The sequence below is a fragment of the Rhinopithecus bieti genome, unplaced genomic scaffold (assembly GCF_001698545.2).
Source record: "Rhinopithecus bieti isolate Rb0 unplaced genomic scaffold, ASM169854v2 scaffold_15850, whole genome shotgun sequence".
Lineage (NCBI taxonomy): Eukaryota > Metazoa > Chordata > Mammalia > Primates > Cercopithecidae > Rhinopithecus > Rhinopithecus bieti.
The window spans coordinates 4,450,566-4,468,415 of record NW_016809273.1 but is presented as its reverse complement, the minus strand read 5'-3'; the positions used below and the strand labels follow the sequence as shown (position 1 = coordinate 4,468,415).

At 36.3% G+C, this 17,850-nt stretch overlaps 1 protein-coding gene across 1 annotated transcript; it reads left to right on the top strand.

Annotated features, from left to right (window-relative positions):
* Window positions 1–268: 268 nt before the first annotated feature.
* On the top strand, window positions 269–17,341 carry GABRA6 (gamma-aminobutyric acid type A receptor subunit alpha6). Its single transcript, XM_017889043.1, has 9 exons — window positions 269–649; window positions 853–971; window positions 1,555–1,622; window positions 3,567–3,787; window positions 3,872–3,954; window positions 4,266–4,409; window positions 4,826–4,978; window positions 6,590–6,849; window positions 16,247–17,341. Exons 1-9 carry the CDS (start codon window positions 612–614, stop codon window positions 16,520–16,522), a joined length of 1,362 nt encoding a protein of 453 aa, XP_017744532.1. The 5' UTR covers window positions 269–611; the 3' UTR covers window positions 16,523–17,341.
* The last annotated feature ends 509 nt before the right edge of the window (window positions 17,342–17,850 follow it).

Genomic DNA, 17,850 nt, shown 5'->3' with positions numbered 1-17,850 from the left:
TTAAACACAGAAGGGTGTGGCTGTAGCTAGTAATGCTGATGAAAATCAGAAAGGGAATCCAAGAGGGTCCCAATAGTGTTAGACTTTTTAAACAGTAAGAGCTGTGTAGGAATCCTTCTGTGAACCATAAAAATAATAAACGCTGAGCCCATTGGAACATAATCTCAATCAGCAAGATGCCACTGCTTTCCAGATTTCCTCACAGGGCCCTGCTAATTCCATGCCAAAACTGGCAGTGGATTTCTTCCTTCTAATCTCCCCTAATGCCTTATTCGATTATTGTCACTGCTCTCCGACCATGCACTGTCCCTTCAGACTCTCATTTCCCAACTGAGTCAGTCAGAGGAGCCTGGGTGTCTGCAGGACATAATCTAAGACCACAACCACCTTGTTCCACGTGAGAAGAAGGAAACAAGAAAGAAGGGAGTCAGGGGAATCCTGCAAATTTTTTGGCAACCTCTTTATCTGTTGGATTACTGACTTGAGGCAAACAAGGAATAGAGATATGAAGGGTTTGAAAGATTTCTCCAGTTGATTGGCAAAGCAGAGCTGGCCAGTAGGGAGGACGACGCTAGGAGGAGGGTGAATTGTGCATTTCAGTGCACTGCAGGATGGCGTCGCCTCTGCCCTGGCTGTGCATTATTCTGTGGTGAGTAAGATTCTTTTTCCTGAGTTTTCTTTTTATCTCAGAGGAAAGGAAAAGTGTACATCCATTGGGTGACACCTATATCAAATCATGAAAGAGACCAGAAGTGGGGGTAGCATGTATTTGTAACAGGGTGGAATAGAGTAAATTAGATAAAACATGTTCTCTGAGTCTGGGAGTAAGGGTCATTGACTCTCTACTCACAGGCTAGAAAGTGCCCTAGGGAAACTCGAAGATGAAGGCAACTTCTACTCAGAAAACATCAGTCGGATCCTGGACAACTTGCTTGAAGGCTATGACAATCGGCTGCGGCCGGGATTTGGAGGTAAGAAGCTGCATCTTTGCTACACAAACACCTGCAGTCTCTTTCCTCCTTTTCTGCCCCTTAAAGACCCAGAAGAGTCAGAAACGAGGTAGAGGGAAGGGGCAGGGGCACGGGAGAGAGACCATGTGTATGTTCCCATCCAGTCTCTGCCTCATCCACCATTAGTAGCCTTGTTCAAGTTATTTGAACTCTCTAAGTCTCATATCCTGAATTGTTGTGTGGGTATATGATCAATGTTTGCCTCACAGAGTTGTATGGGTGCAAAATGAGATTATTCATGTAAAACAGTTTTCTTAGCATTTTCCCATTAAAGCATCAATATACATTAATTACTATCATTTTCATTAGAACGAATCTAGCTTCTTTCATTCCTTAATGTTCTCCCAATTGACTAGAATACATTCAAAATAAGGCCACTGACATGAGTTTTCAGAGTTGAGAGACCGAAGGATCCCCACTACTGGAATGCAATAGGATGCATTGCAGATACTAGCTATGATAAGGGGTTTGGCAGTAGAATGCTGAGATCAATCCCTTTAACATCAGTAGTGATAATTGCTTCATCCCTCTGGGCTAATTTCAGGTGCTGTCACTGAAGTCAAAACAGACATTTATGTGACCAGTTTTGGGCCTGTGTCAGATGTGGAGATGGTGAGTGAGTTGTAAGTGAGTTGGGTATTTTCATTTCGGGGAGGATAGTGTAGTCCCAAAACTAATGATAGTGGGCATTGCCGCCAAGCTTGGCTCCAGATTCATGACACAATATGTGTACTCATGCTGGGAGGGCATGACCATTAGAGCAGATTCCTGGCTTAATCTTCACATTTCACTAAGGGTTTGAACATTTTAAGCTGAGAGACTTTTTAAAATTATGTCCTCTCTTCCATCCACATACTATGCACTAATTCTTCCCTCCAAAGAGAAGAGCTTTTTCCCCCTCTTTGTGAAGCTCTAGCAAATTTATTGGAGGAGGAAAAAAAACCACACAGATCCTATTCCACATAAAAGTTTATTGAGTATGTCTATGAAACCTAAAACATAATTGTCTTTTGTGGAAACATCATTATCAGTATGTTTTATTAAAACAGTAAAGAGGTCATTTGGAAAGGCTAATGCTCTCCACCTTTTACGTTGAAGGTGGACCAGTAGGTGTTCTGGGGACTCTGTTCCAGGTACAGATGGCTGTAGCATTCGTAAGAAGGTATTTATAGTAAGCGGCAATGAAAACTTGAACTCATCTTTTAGAACAAAGTGTATCATGGTATTCTTTTATGGTTCTCAGATGGCATTTCTCTCTAAAACTGAAATGTAAATACGAATGCTGAAGTAAACATAACTGTCTTTAAAGAGGTTCATCATTAGGTTTTATTAGGGAAATGTAATTCTAAAGAAACAGTTATTGGAGACTTTTTCATTTTCTGCTTTTTTAAGTAGGCAAGAAAAGACGATGCATAGAAAGAATAAAGGAAGGAGTAAAGGAAGAAGAGAAAGGAATATGGAGGAAAAGAAGGAAGAAATAACATAAGAAAGAAAGGGAAAGTGGGAGGAAGGGTTTTATTCAAGAGATAAATATCTTACTATAAAAGGAGAAAGAGTCAGCATTATTCAGAATCCTGTATTATTTTAGTATCATATTTTCCATTCGTGTTCTAAGCCACTCCAAGTATAAACAACCACAACAATTTGCCATTGTATTGTTGAAGTCTGGATATTCTTAGTGTTCTATCTTACGCTTATGTCTGTTTTTACAGTTTATTTGTACAATAGATCCCTATTACATCCTGGGTCATTATTGTATGGGCATATTGCTTGTCAAATTATATTTTTAAAATGTAATCACTACTTGCCACAATAAGTTTCATAAAGGAATTTATACAGTAGGCAAAGCAATTATTGGCAATACTTTGATGTAATTGCAAGTTGTAATTTGTTATTGACTTTTGCAATAGCTCTTATTATAATTATTAAACATTTTAATGTTATTCATAAAAGCCACAAATTAACTCATAATTTTGATTATACATACTTAAATGATACTCTCTTTGGAATAATCATGGTAACACTTGTTTTTATTTTCCCTGAGAACAATATAAAATAATTTTGATGTGCAGCTATAGTGTGTTTATCAAGTAAGGTTTACCTATGTGTGGAATGTTACTGAATGTTACTCTGATGCTCTGAGATCCGTTTGAGGGTGAACGAGGTACAAAGGGGAATAGTTAGACTAACTGACGGTATAAAAGGCCAGCACAAAGGCTAAATTAAATATTTTCATAATCTATTTTCTAGATTAAGGAGGACATATTGATAGATGGAAATATGGATGACTGGATAGATAAAGAGGAAGAATATTAAGGAAAGTCAAGGTGGAGGAGGGAGGTTTAAACATCACAGCACTATCTTTTATAACAATATGAACTTTCTGAGTTTGAGAACAATAATAATTACTTGCTAAAATTATATAGCTTTGTGAGAATTATTGCCATAAAATTTGCTTTATTGCTTAAGTTTAGAGATTGGGTGTATAGGCTAGTGAATAAACTATTCTTAGCAAACTGTCTTTCCAGCCTGCGTGAATATTTTATTTTCTCTTAGGAGTATACGATGGATGTTTTTTTCCGCCAGACTTGGACAGATGAGAGGTTGAAGTTTAGGGGGCCAACTGAGATTCTGAGTTTGAATAACTTGATGGTCAGTAAAATCTGGACGCCTGACACTTTTTTCAGAAATGGTAAAAAGTCAATTGCACACAACATGACAACTCCTAATAAACTCTTCAGAATAATGCAGAATGGAACCATTTTATATACCATGAGGTGAGGTTTCTCCAATTCTATTTCCCCTGCCTAAATGATATGTCCATAATACTAACTCAGAAACACTGATTTCAATGTTCCTAGGCTTACCATCAATGCCGATTGTCCCATGAGGCTGGTTAACTTTCCTATGGATGGGCATGCTTGTCCACTCAAGTTTGGGAGCTGTAAGTTAAAACAGGCTTCTGAGAGTCAAATAATACATCCAAAATATGTAATTACTTTTAGTAATTACATATTTTAGTTGATACTGGAAATCAAGGAAGAAATATAATCATGACACTATCAGTGTGGTTCTAGGAATATACTTAATCATTCTGTCAATCTCATAAATTGAGGCTTTAGTCACCAAGATTAAAGAAAACATTAAATACAATTTATGTTTGTATTTCCTTTTTTATAGACAATGTGCACTTTGAAGGAAAAAAAGACAACTCGTCAAATTCACTGCTATATTTAATTTGTTTCAAATATGTAGATGCTTATCCCAAAAGTGAAATCATATATACATGGAAAAAAGGACCACTTTACTCAGTTGAAGTCCCAGAAGAATCTTCAAGCCTTCTCCAGTATGATCTGATTGGACAAACAGTATCTAGTGAGACAATTAAATCTAACACAGGTAAGAATTTGACCAAAGGATGGAAATAATTCCGCAAGATGACTCCAGTGCACATTTTCAAAACATCTTCTTTTTCATTTGCCTTAGCCATTCTCAGCTAAGTATGCTGTTTTGAAGTGATGAGTAGCTTTCCTTAAAGTTGATTTTGCAACCAGGTTCATGTAAAGATTTGTGTGATCTTGGAATAAGTAGTTTTTTATGTATATGATATAAAGAACCCTACCGAAAACAATGAGCTGATGTGTCTCTTTGCTCTGTCATCTGGTGATCAAGTAGCTTTCTCATATACTGAAATGTACCTTTGCTTGTTTTCTTCCAGGCAACGTTAATTTAAAAACTGTCAAGATTTATATTCAACTGCATTCTTTTTGCAGACTGTCAGCAGTAATAACACTGATGTATGTGTCTTCCAACAGGTGAATACGTTATAATGACAGTTTACTTCCACTTGCAAAGGAAGATGGGCTACTTCATGATACAGATATACACTCCTTGCATTATGACAGTCATTCTTTCCCAGGTGTCTTTCTGGATTAATAAAGAGTCCGTCCCAGCAAGAACTGTTTTTGGTATGGCTCACATTTTGTACTTCACATACGTTCATCCTCCACCTTTCATTGCTTGTGTATTTTGAGTAAATATTCACACCGGTGCACCCTTTTTTCAATTCACAAAGAAAGTAGGTTCCTGTTTCATCCAGACATATGTGTCATGCAAAATCACTGTCATTATATCACAAGTTGTGTGGTGAATCAACAAAACATTTGTCTCAGCAAGAATTATGGCTGGTTTCCTATGACTTTCATGTGTCCTATTTGTAGTGCTTTATCTTGATTTTCTTTGTCATAACTGAAGAAAAGCAGAAAGGTAAAAAATGCATGTAAATCCATGAAAGCAAAAGATTAAGATATTGAACACAGTAATACATAAGTTGTATACCCCTTTTATTAGGTTGAACCATATGCAATTGTCATCTCATCAATTTTTTATGATTCAACCTACATATTTAGTTCCCCTTATATATAGAATCACTACTAATTGTGATAAAACAAAATTAAATAATAAGAAAAAGAGCTTTAACTGGAAACATCAGTGACAAACTCCAATGTTTTTCCTGGGTTTAATGATTATAAATTTAGTAGTCTGAAGATAGACTTGAATTAAATAGAAATCATAAATCTTGATTTGTAAATGTGCTATGTTAAAATAGATCTTTTTGAAAGTTACTAAAGAATACCAACATAATGATGTCAACCATCAATATTATACATCTCCTAATTGTATAAATTCCCCAGGTCATAGTTCAAGAAGGAAAACTGCCAGCAAGTGGGTGATAAATTTTATCTTCTAATGAGTAAATATTATACCTTAAAATCTAGCTAGAAATACAATCAAATTAGGTAACCTAATTTAATGCTAATATTTATACCATATTTATTAACTGTTATTTAATATGTTAGCTGGTAAAACTGACCTGAAATTCAAGTTTTTTTCTTTTTCTTTCTTTCTTTCTTTCTTTTTTTTTTTTTTTTTTTTTTTTTTTTTTTTGAGACAGAGTCTCGCTCTGTCGCCCAGGCTGGAGTGCAGTGGTCCGATCTCGCTCACTGCAAGCTCTGCCTCCCGGGTTCACGCCATTCTCCGGCCTCAGCCTCCCGAGTAGCTGGGACTACAGGCGCCCGCCAGCACGCCTGGTTAATTTTTTTGTATTTTTAGTAGAGACGGGTTTCACTGTGTTAGCCAGGATGGTCTCAATCTCTTGACCTCGTGATCCGCCCGCCTCGGCCTCCCAAAGTGCTGGGATTACAGGCTTGAGCTACCGCGCCCGGCCTCAAGTTTTTTTTTCTTAAATGGTAATAATTTGTTACAAGTTCTCTCAAGCCCTAAACAACTAGAAGTATTTACGACTTAAATTTTACAATAAACTAATTCAATTCCACAAACTCAAAAATTTTTTGAGCAATTATAATGTATAAGTCACTTCACTAAATATTGAAAGATACAGAAATGATAATACTTATGATAATAATTATGAACATTTATAATACAAAATATATTCGAAATATTAAAAAGGTACTTTGCCTTGGTAGCGTGCTTTATCTTCTCTACTGACACATTCTCATTTGATTTTGCCATAGGATTCCCAGTACTAATATTACATTTCCTTTTCTTTTTTATTTTAGGGATCACCACTGTTTTAACTATGACCACTTTGAGCATTAGTGCCCGGCACTCTTTGCCAAAAGTGTCATATGCCACTGCCATGGATTGGTTCATAGCTGTTTGCTTTGCTTTCGTCTTCTCTGCTCTTATCGAGTTTGCAGCGGTCAACTACTTTACCAATCTTCAGACACAGAAGGCCAAAAGGAAGGCACAGATTGCAGCCCCACCCACAGTGACAATATCAAAAGCTACTGAACCTTTGGAAGCTGAGATTATTTTGGTAATTGTTTATTTTTTCTACCGTTACCTACTGTAGCAAAAAGCAGCCTAAATAGTGTTAAGAAACAACTAAGTGTCCAAAAGTAATGTGAGTTGAGCACAGTTTATATAACTGTAGTTTCAAGAGCAAGGCCAGTTTCTGTTCCAACTTCACAGAGAAAGCTAAGGAACAAGCCTTCATTTATCTTTGCTCTAAACTTTGGGCATTCTTCTTTCATCATGCTCACTTATACTGGCAGATTCTAGACTCTCAGAGAAGACTAGAAAATTCTAAGCCTTTAGATGTTTCTGTTGAACAGAATCACTTATACCAACTAGGGGGAAAAAAGTAAAAAGAAAAAAAATGTTTTTTCTAATGAGGTTTCAGAGTCTGCAGGAAAGAAACAGGGACTTCTATGGAATGGACAATTTTTGTTATAAATCTGCTTGCTGCTTTATTTCAAGAGAGCAGGGCATCTGTGAATAATGAATAATAGATTCTCTGAATGTTGAATCATAACCCAAGAATCTGATTCATATTAAAACATTTTCATATTCACATTTGTATATTACACATATGTATATCAATTAGCTTATATTCAATGCCTTACATTCAGTGAGAAATAGTTATAAATTTATGTTAAATTTGCTGTGGCTAAGCTCTGGTACCCAGAGGTTTTTGAATAAGAAACAAATGGTAACATTAATATTTCAAGGACCATTAATATGCCCCCAGATTTCAATTTTGCTTAAAAGTAAATTATAACAACAATTAAGCTGCACATTCTTGTTTTAGTGGATAATAAAACTGATTGACAGGCATAAATTTTTATTTTAATACAAATCTTAAAGAGTAGCTCTAAGAAAAGGAATATTTTGCTCTGTGAATTCAAGTAAGGCAGACACTTTGAACTGAAAATTTTTTACAGCTGATCAATTCTAGTAAGCACTTTCATATCTGAAAACTACGTGCAGCCCAGTAATCCTCAGTTTAACTTTATGATGAAAATTTTAAAGCTATTTGTTTTTTACTTTTCAGAATCTGAGGCATCTGTTGACTAAAAAGGTGATCATTTTCTTATTGAAATTTTTCCCTTTGATAAACTAAGAAACTTGTTTGAGAATTTATATTTTCTCCAAGAAATGAGAGGCCATCCCCATAATATGTAGAAATATATAATTTAAGGATTTGTTTTTATTAGCCATCATTTAAAAGATAAAGATAAAAGAAAAAAAATTCCATTCAGTGATCCAGTTTAATTACCTTGTTTCACAAGTGGAAAACACAGTCTAGAAGAGGGAAAATGTAAGTTTCTAGTTGGTAGAAAATCTAGGAATTGATTTAAAAACTTTGTATAAGCCGAGTGCAGTGGCTCACACCAGTCATCCCAGCATTTTGGGAGGCTGAGGTGGGAGGATCACTTGAAGCCAGAAGTTAAAAATCAGAATGGACAACATAGCAGGCTGACCCCTATATCTGTAAAAAAATTTAAAAAATTACTCGGTGGTGGTGGCATATGCTTGCAGTTCTAGCAACCAGGAAACTGAGGCAAGAAGATGGCTAGAATGCAGGATTTTGAAGTTACAGTGAGTCATGATCACGCCACTAAACTCCATCCTGGGCGACACATTTAGATTCTGTCTCAGTAATAATAATAATAATAATAATCAGAAGAAGAAGAACCTCTGAAATCCACAACATTACAGAGGCTGAGGCCACCCTCCCCAATAATTCCTTAAAAATTTAAATATATGAGGGTGCATACCACAGGATAAAACATTTTAAAAATGTAGTTGAGTAACAAAATTCTTCCTTTGACTTAATAATATATTCTTTATGTATATGTAGTTTGAAAGGTCACCAAATATATATTTTTTTACAAAATATCCTAGTCTGCAGACTTGCTTCACAATGTTAAAAACATTTTTTGTCATGATAAATTCCAAATGTTTCTGAGAACTTTTTCATGTTTGTAGAAATAAGTGATTCTGTTACAAGATATCTGTATGCATATAAGTATGTAATCTATATATTGTCCATAGGTCATATACATATTAATACATATCTATAAATGAAAAAAGTGCTTATCAGAATTCAGCTTACCAGTTTCTTATTTGTGTAATGTAGTAGAAGTAAAGAAAAAAAAAAAAAAAAGGTCAGAAACAGAAAAAAAATGGATTTTGAATATGCTCGTAGGTCAGATTTTGAAATGAAAAGAAAGACCAATATTTTTGCTTTACCTTTTTTGAAACATGCAGTACTGAGAAGAGGATGATTTCAAATCCTTGGAGAAAACATAATCACCCCCTCAGGCTATTATTTTAAAGGTGTAAGTTATTAATTTAAGATGGAATTTAAGATCTCAGGTTTTGATACAAACTGTCTCCCCATAAACCTAAAATAGTAACATATAATGAGTAGATCCTCTGGGAAGCTAGATTTTTTAAAATGGCATATAAATAATCTCCAAGTACTTTTTTCCTGCAGGCAACATTTATTTTTTCTTATGAAAAATTGTATTTCTGAACCTGGTTTTACTTAAAATATTTTAAAGCAATACATAGGGAAATTTTGATTCTAAAAGGCTGAAGTATAAAATAAACATAAAACAAAATGACCAAATCAAACAATGTAAACCTTGAAGGTATCAAAACTAAATATAGGTGATTACATAGGACATTTGCATTACATTTGTTCATGTCAAACTTTGGCAAGTTGTCTTATATGATGTAGAGGAACAAACATAAATTACACATTTGCAATTTATACTACACAATGGTATATTTTGATTGCAAGACATTTTCTTCCAAATACCATGACATTTAAAAATACCTCTTCAGTTGTAATCAAAACAACATTATTTGAATAAGTTTGACATTGAAATAGCAAACTAATGTGGTGAAGTTGAAGGGAAATTAAGTGCTTGGATATTTCATGTGATTCTATGTTGTATATTTTAGTATGTTCATTGCTTTTCACAGGAAACTACTTACAGTGAATGTGGGTAAAAGTTTATTCATTTTATCACTTTGATTCTGACCTTAAAACATAATAATAATGGAGAAACTCAAGCATTTAAAATCTAGATCTCAAACCCAAAAAGGCACCTTAAAGCTAAATCTTCAGAAATGCTCTGTAGACTATCTTTCTATTTTAAGACATATGGAATTGGATATTTTATTTTTTATTAGTTATTTCTGGAAAAGAAGTTGTCAACAGTGTTTTTCCCGCTTATATGTGATTTTTTTCTTAATGTTTTTATCTGGTATGCTACCTTAACATTAGAGAGTTATTTATGTCTTCATGAGTTTCAGAGCCTATTAACACGTCTGGAGTATACCTGGAGTATACCTGTACCTATATTGTGTGTAAGATCAACTTTGGTCCTTGATTTCTTTTTGCATAGTTTGCTAGTTTCCTTGTTATTTTAAAGGCCTATGCCCTCATCACTATGTTCCTGAGAGTCAATCACTCACCCATCCCCTCTGCAATCCTTTGAGCAGTGTCATTACTCTCAGAGTAACTTCTCTTCTTTACATGGATGTGATGCCTTTTGTAAATTATATAACACAAAATTGACCAAAATTTCATTAGTCAGGACAATTACTATATTTATGTTGATTGCATTATTTATTCTTTTCTTTTTTTTCTTTTCATCTGGCACCTATTTATTGACTACTTAGGCATTCATTGACTTATTCATACCATATATATTTGATAAGTGCCTTTATGTGCCAGGCCTTTTGTAGAGTGTTGAGGATATCTTAGTGAGTAATATCGGAGGGCCTCTTCCCTCATGGAGCTTCTTGTACAGCAGGAAGTGAGAGAGATCAATGAGCCTTAATAATACCTTGGAATAAAGCCTGTCCTTAGAGATGTATAGTGAGCTGCAGAAGAGCCATGCAAAAGTGTCTTACTCAGTCTGGAGGGGTTTTTGTTTTTAGCAGAGTGATGTCTAAGCTAAGAACACAGAAAAAATTAGCCCGGCTCTGTGCTGGAAGCTCTAAGCCAGTTGCTACAAACTTGGGCATAGAGAGGGCAATAAGATATATACTCTTCCTGTGCTCCTTTTTAAGGTAGTAGGGTGCAGTGGGCCATTACCATACTGCTTTTATCTGTGTAGAGAGATGTGAAGAATAGAATACTGAAAAGTTTACCTTTTCTACTCCAAATATTGCACAAGTATTGCACAAATAAACGGAGTCTCGCTCTGTCGCCCAGGCTGGAGCAGATTTTTTTTTGAGTACTGTCATTACTCCCTACAATTAGGGACTGAATTAAGACCATTAAAGACTCTATGTACCAGAAAGATCACAGTGCCCTTCTTGGTTGTGTCATTGTATGATTTATGGGGCAGGCAGGATGGATTAGATGAGGGTTGTAAGTGGTTAGTCCCTTCCCCATACCTTCTATCAAATCCCCACCCCATACTTCATTATGAATCCTCCAAACATTCTGATATGTTTTCTAGACATGTTCCCTAGTACCATGAATCAACTATTCAATATATTGCTGCCAATAAGCTGCATGTCTGTAGAAATTCTGGAGTCATGTCTGTTTTCAACTCGACCAGCTGAACACAAACACAGGAAAATCCAACAGAGTTCTAATTTTCCCCATAATGATTAATATGATGACTTTTGCAAACTATCAATACTAAGTGTTTTCAAAAAATATTTTCTCTTATTTGTGTTGTCTCTCCTTGCTTTTTTCTAAAAACAAATGCTTGGTTTATCCCTTAGTAAGGCAGTCCTGGTTAGAGCGTCTTTTTAAATGGTGGGAGCAATAGGTTACGTCTCAGACTTACTGAGACTCATTGAATTACATATAGAAATTTGTCTAAATACTTCCTAAACACTTTTTCCCTCTATCACATAGTTGATTGTCATAAAGTCCAGTTTGACTTAAAGTACCTTTGCAATATGGCATTACTTGAAACAAAGCAGTGCTCTATAAATACCTAAAGCAGGATGGCACTCAGCAGCAGGGGAGCCCTGCAAAAATTCAAAACCACAGGCATTCCACTCAAAACAGTGACAGCCCCAAGCTGAGCCCTCATCTGGACTCTGACAAAGCCTATTTTACCATCAGCTGAAGCTGCTATGCTTACAATAGAGCAGGCAGGACTGATGCAAACCTGTAGCTTAAACGGCTCATAAAATTGGCTTTCTTTTCATTTCAGAAATTCAGCGTGTTCCTTCTAAACTAATGTCCAATCCGCTTGTGCTGTCAATTGCCAGTTATTTAGCAACTGATTATCCAGATGCAGGGTAGCCAGGCCTCTTGCATTTCCCTTAGCCTATCATATTTGCTGCCTGTTAGAAATTCCCCCCATCACTCCTGGGCAATGGGACACTTGTGAATCTAAGCCAGTGATTTCCCATGGGGAGCTATTTCCCCCCAAAGACATTTGGCAGTGTCTGGAGATACAACTTGAGGTGGAGGTGGCTAATGGTATCACGTTGGTAGAGGCCAGGGATGCCGCTCCACATCCCAAGACACAGAGGAGGGTCCTCCATAACAAAGAGTGATTGGCCCCGAAAGGTCAGTAGTTCTGAGCTTGAGACACTGTGCCCAAAACGCTAAAGCTGATAGGAAGAATAGCATAATAATTGTTGAGAGTGTGGTCTGTGGCATCAGAGGGAAATTGAATTCAGATCCTGCCACTCATTACCTTTGTGAGCTTCCTGCTTAAGCCTCCATTTGCTCATCTATCAAATGAAGATAATATGACATTGTGGATTTTTTGAAGAAATTCACGAAATAATATTTGAAAATTGTCTTGTAATGCTAGTCAACAATAAGCATTTAGAACTGGTACTTATAATGTAATATAAAACCGTATTGAAATGCAATGTAACATAATCATAAAACTTTTCACCCCTCTCTTTGCCTACCTCCTCCAACAAATCTTGGGAAATGTTTAGATTTTTTTCATTTGTTGATTCAGCATTTGTTTATTAAACAAATACTGTGTTTTAAATATTTGCTAGACACTGTGGAATGCTCATACATATGAATAATGTGTCTTTCACCATTGAGGAGATTCCATGCTAGGAAAGGAGATAAGCCACAACAAAAATAATTATACCTACAAGAAAGAAAATAATAATATCTACAAGAGTCATAATAACTAGGCAGAAAAATGCATAAAGGCTGAAGTAATCGGTGATGGTAGGTGTTAATGAGTTTGGTACCAAAAGATGTGAGGGAAAGATAAAAATGGGTGACAGGTGGATGTTATTTCAGAAAAAGAAGAAATAAAGATATGTGAGTGGTGAGAATGAGAAGCAGACGTATTTTGAAAATGATTTAAAAAATAGATATAGCTAAGATTCCTGAGCAAAAAATATATGTACATATGTATATGTGTGTATATATACACATATATATGTTTGTGCATATATCTATATATTAAGCATTTTTCTTAAATTCTCAAAACATAGGGAAAACTTACATGTTAAGTAATATTTGTCCCAGCCTTCACAGATACAAACTTGAAGCTTAGAGAGAATTAGAGTCTGTGGCACCTAGGAGGTGTTTAAATCATATTGCACACAATTAGTAGCTATGGGACTGTAATCTAGGGATTTCTGACTCTCCTTGTTCTCTTAACTCCTAGGAAACCCTCCACGGAGATTGTTTGGGGAAGTAGATGAGGACAAGGGAAATGCTAATGTAGGAAGCCTTTAATTTCAATATAATTTAATTTTAATTTTTTAATTTAAGTAAAATTACAGTATCCATTTTACTATAAATTTTTCATGGTGTTTGGTTCTGAATGGTACTTCTGACCTCTGGACCGTGATTATTTGGGAATCCCCATTAAGTCTTTTATGACACTGTGACAATGCACAGATTCACAAATAACTGCCCCCACTACATCTCTAAAAAATAGGGGGAGAATAAGCAAGGCTTTACATTTTTATGGTACTTAATGTTTTATAGTCACTGCGTTATTCCAATGAACTAGGCATGTCTTCCCTCTTTCTACCTAAAATAGAAAGAAAAACATGTTTCAGACAGATAATGCATGCTGTTAAAAGTCAAAATGAGTGTAGAAAGAAAATCTGCTCTGAAGGCTGGCTTCTTTCTACTCTATCATGATTCTTAGAAATGTTTGCTAGAGGAAAGTATTTTAGTGTTCCATATGTGGGAGGAGGATGGCTCTTTTTGGAGGATGAAACAGTGACACCTTTTGCTCTTTCAGGTAAAGAATATTTAAATACTATATTTAATAGGTGAAAATTTAGAGTCTGAGAAATATGATAGAAAATTCTTGAAAAATAGTTCTGTGTTCTCTAGGAGAGGCAGCATGCACTGAGACAGTTACTCTGCTTCTATCCCCACACAGCCTGGTGATTCTGGGCACAGTAGTCCTCAGCTGTCATCTTTTTTTTTTTTTTTTAGATGGATAGATGGAGTCTTGCTCTGTCCCCAGGCTGGAGCACAGTGGCGCCATTTTGGCTCACTACAATCTCTGCCTCCCAGTTTCAAGTGATTCTCCTGCCTCAGCCTCCTGAGTAACTGGGATTACAGGCACCCGCCACCAAACCGGCTAATTTTTTGTATCTCTGAGTTGGGGTTTCACCATGTTGGCCAGGCTGGTCTTGAGCTCCTGACCTTCTGATCCACCCACCTCGGCCTACCAAAGCTGGGATTACAAGCGTCAGCCACTACGTCCGGCCCATCTGTTTTTAATAGAAAGTTTCCCTCATCTCCTCTTCAAGAGCAGCATACTAGCCCTTCTAATATTTTAAACTCTCTTCTACCTCTAAGACCTATGACTAATTTAATTCTGTCCAGAGTACCACAGTTCTGGGCCAATAGATAAGAAAGATAGCCCTTGGTTGGAATTCACTGTGGTTTTTTTGAATCAAATCTTGACTACACCATTTGTTTTTGCTCTTGTTAAAGAAACAGATTTCTCCATGGCCCCTAAAAACAGTGAACTTAAGCTCTCTGTGAGAACTATTATTATTTAGATACCCAATAAGTTTCATGTCAAATCAAATAACAAAATCAAGAAGGGAATATAGAAAAGAAGTTTTGCAGGTTGTTGTCCCTGTAGTCCAAATGTCACCACATCGGTGGGTCATTTTGGTCCTGTGGTTCAACCAGCAAAGGGGAGGCAGCTGTCTTATCCTGTTGCCGCAGTGTTGCTGGCTAAAGCCATGGGAGTTTGCCCACGTGGGTCACATACCCTGCCAGGCAGCAAAGTGGTGATTTTGCTGCCAGTGAGGAAACAAGGCCATTTTACAAGATCAGGGGTAATGCACAGCAAGTGTTTGAAGGCAGAGGCCCAGCAAGGACAAGCTAGTCACAAGGAGGGTGATCGTTACAGGATGCAGACAAGAAAAGATAGGTATCAGAGGAGGGCCCCCTAGACACCAACAGCATGAAAGGAATCTAAATCAAACAGAATCAGAGTCTCTGAACTAGGCCCAATACTTTAGAATAAAGATGAGAAAAATGTTGGAACGAAACAGGCACTGAAACTGACCAGTGAAGTTTATTGCTAGCCCTGCTGCCATCATGGACAAAGCATTTCCCCTATCTGGACCCTAACCTCACTTGCCAGTTATTGTGTTAAACATCCCATTCAAGACTGTAGTTGATTGTCTTATGATTTCAGTGAAACAGGAGGTTTAGTGTTAGAAAGAAGCATATAACAAATCTGAGTTCAGTAAATGAATCGTTTTTAGTGACTGAGGATAGAGAAAGACCAGTTAGAAAGTTCTGAATGGGAAGTAAAAAGTGTACAATATAGAAATTCTGAGCTAAGAGGCAGGCATATTTCAAGGTATGAACAGTCATCCTACTCAATTTAAGGATATTTATTCTTTGTCACTGGCCTTTGGCATACATAGGCTAATTTTATTTATTTTTTAAATCTTAGCTGATTCAAGCTTATGACTGTGCAAAGAGGAGAATGTAGGCTGGGAATGTGTCTAGAAGAATGGTTTTAATAAACCAGGCTGTAATTTTTTTGTACTAATTGTCCACATATTCCAAATTGGAATTCACCCCTCCTCCCAACACACGCCATTGCCCAAACCCATTGCCCTACAGACTACTGCACAACCAGGGGTGGCTATGCCTCTGCAACCTGGCTCATCACTCCCTAAGGATACAATGCTTACCATAGTTATATGACATGAAATATGCTTTGTGTTATTTGCTGATGTATTGCATAATAGAATGTCCGATGGAAGCAAGTAAATTATTTCACAATGTATTTTAAGCCTTACTTGGAAAAGTAACACCATCAAATACTATTAAGAAGTCATTGATGTTTGACCTTACACAGAAAGTAAATCGTCAATAAATATTTCTCAATGGTGAAAGAATGAATAAATAAGCAATTAAGCAATATCTATTCTTTCATTTGGGCTTAATATTTGTCTTTTTTCCACAGCATCCTGACTCCAAATATCATCTGAAGAAAAGAATCACTTCTCTGTCCTTGCCAATAGTTTCATCTTCTGAGGCCAGTAAAGTGCTCACTAGAGCGCCCATTCTACAATCAACACCTGTCACGCCCCCACCACTCTCTCCAGCCTTTGGAGGCACCAGTAAAATAGACCAGTATTCTCGAATTCTCTTCCCAGTTGCATTTGCAGGATTCAACCTTGTATACTGGATAGTTTATCTTTCCAAAGATACAATGGAAATGAGTAGCAGTGCTGAATAGCTTGCAGCCAGGACAACCTGAATTCTCTAAGTTCTTGTTTCCTGTTTCCTATGTTTTCTTAAAAAATAGCATTGAGACTTGTGTAGATGCTTTTCAGAACACGAAATCAAATTGGAAATCTGTAACGCAGCTTCAGTACGCATGTGTGGGCAAAAAAGCAATAATCTTACTCCTCGAAATAGAAAGTTGAAGGTTGCTGAAAAATATGACTTTTCCGAATGTTAGAAAAAAATTTTATGAGGATAAAATGGGTTCAAGATGAATCTGACAACCTTTGTCTTTCATTGTTCAATATTTTTAATTGTCACTGTGAATAACATTTACCACAAGGCAGATAAAATAAGAAATGCTGACACTTCCAAAGGTTGCCTTAAAATATGTTTATTTTGGCTCAGTTCCCAAGAGAGCAAAATATAAATACAGTCTAAATATTTATCAGTAGGTTAATACCAGCATGTTGGAGGCCTTTATGCTAGTAAAATGGCTTTCAGTGGCATTGTAAAGCCTATGTTGAGCTTAGCCATTTGTTTTTAACCTTGCTGTGCTCTTTTACCTCAATAAAATGTGGTGTTTGTATACATATAAATTATACATAGCTCATAAATTATGTATACATATGTACATAGCTGTAGTTGGACTAAAATTCAGAGTGTTTTATGATACCAAATTCTCCTTCTAAAATAATACACTTACTATAATTCTATGAGGTTGTAGAAAAAAGGAGTCATTATAAGGAAGCCTTATATATTATGACTATGGTTATCTCTTGTGTTTTCCACATTTCTAATTATAACACTAAATAAAACAACAATAAACATGGTTCTCTGGATCTGTTTCATGCACCTAGAGAGACTTTCTTTAGGTGTGGAGAAGCGAAGTGGTTACCTCTACCCCAATGCTATTGCTCCTGGTGAGAGGTAGGAGAAATGGGACAACCAGGCTCAGTTACGTAGTGCTGATAAAAGATTTGAATTTATATTCAAATAGTTCATCTTTCCTCTTTTCCTGTTCAATCAATCCTATTCCTTCCTGATGCTTCACTCTAACAGTATTTCTCCCACATAGAATTGTTATAGGGAAGCAGGAACTAAGAGTAGGAGAAAGCATGTGGTATGATTTGTCTAAATGGACAAACCCCTCATTAGATGTTCCTGGGTCTTAAACATCACAGAGATCACCTTGAGACCAGAACCCAGAAAAAAAAAAAAAATTAATACTACTACTCTTACTTTTACCCAGAAAAATGCAAACATACTACAGCTAAACAATTTTAAGTTTAATTGAAACAGCACTCTACTAAGTGTGAGGAGACTGAGGTGTCTGTGCAA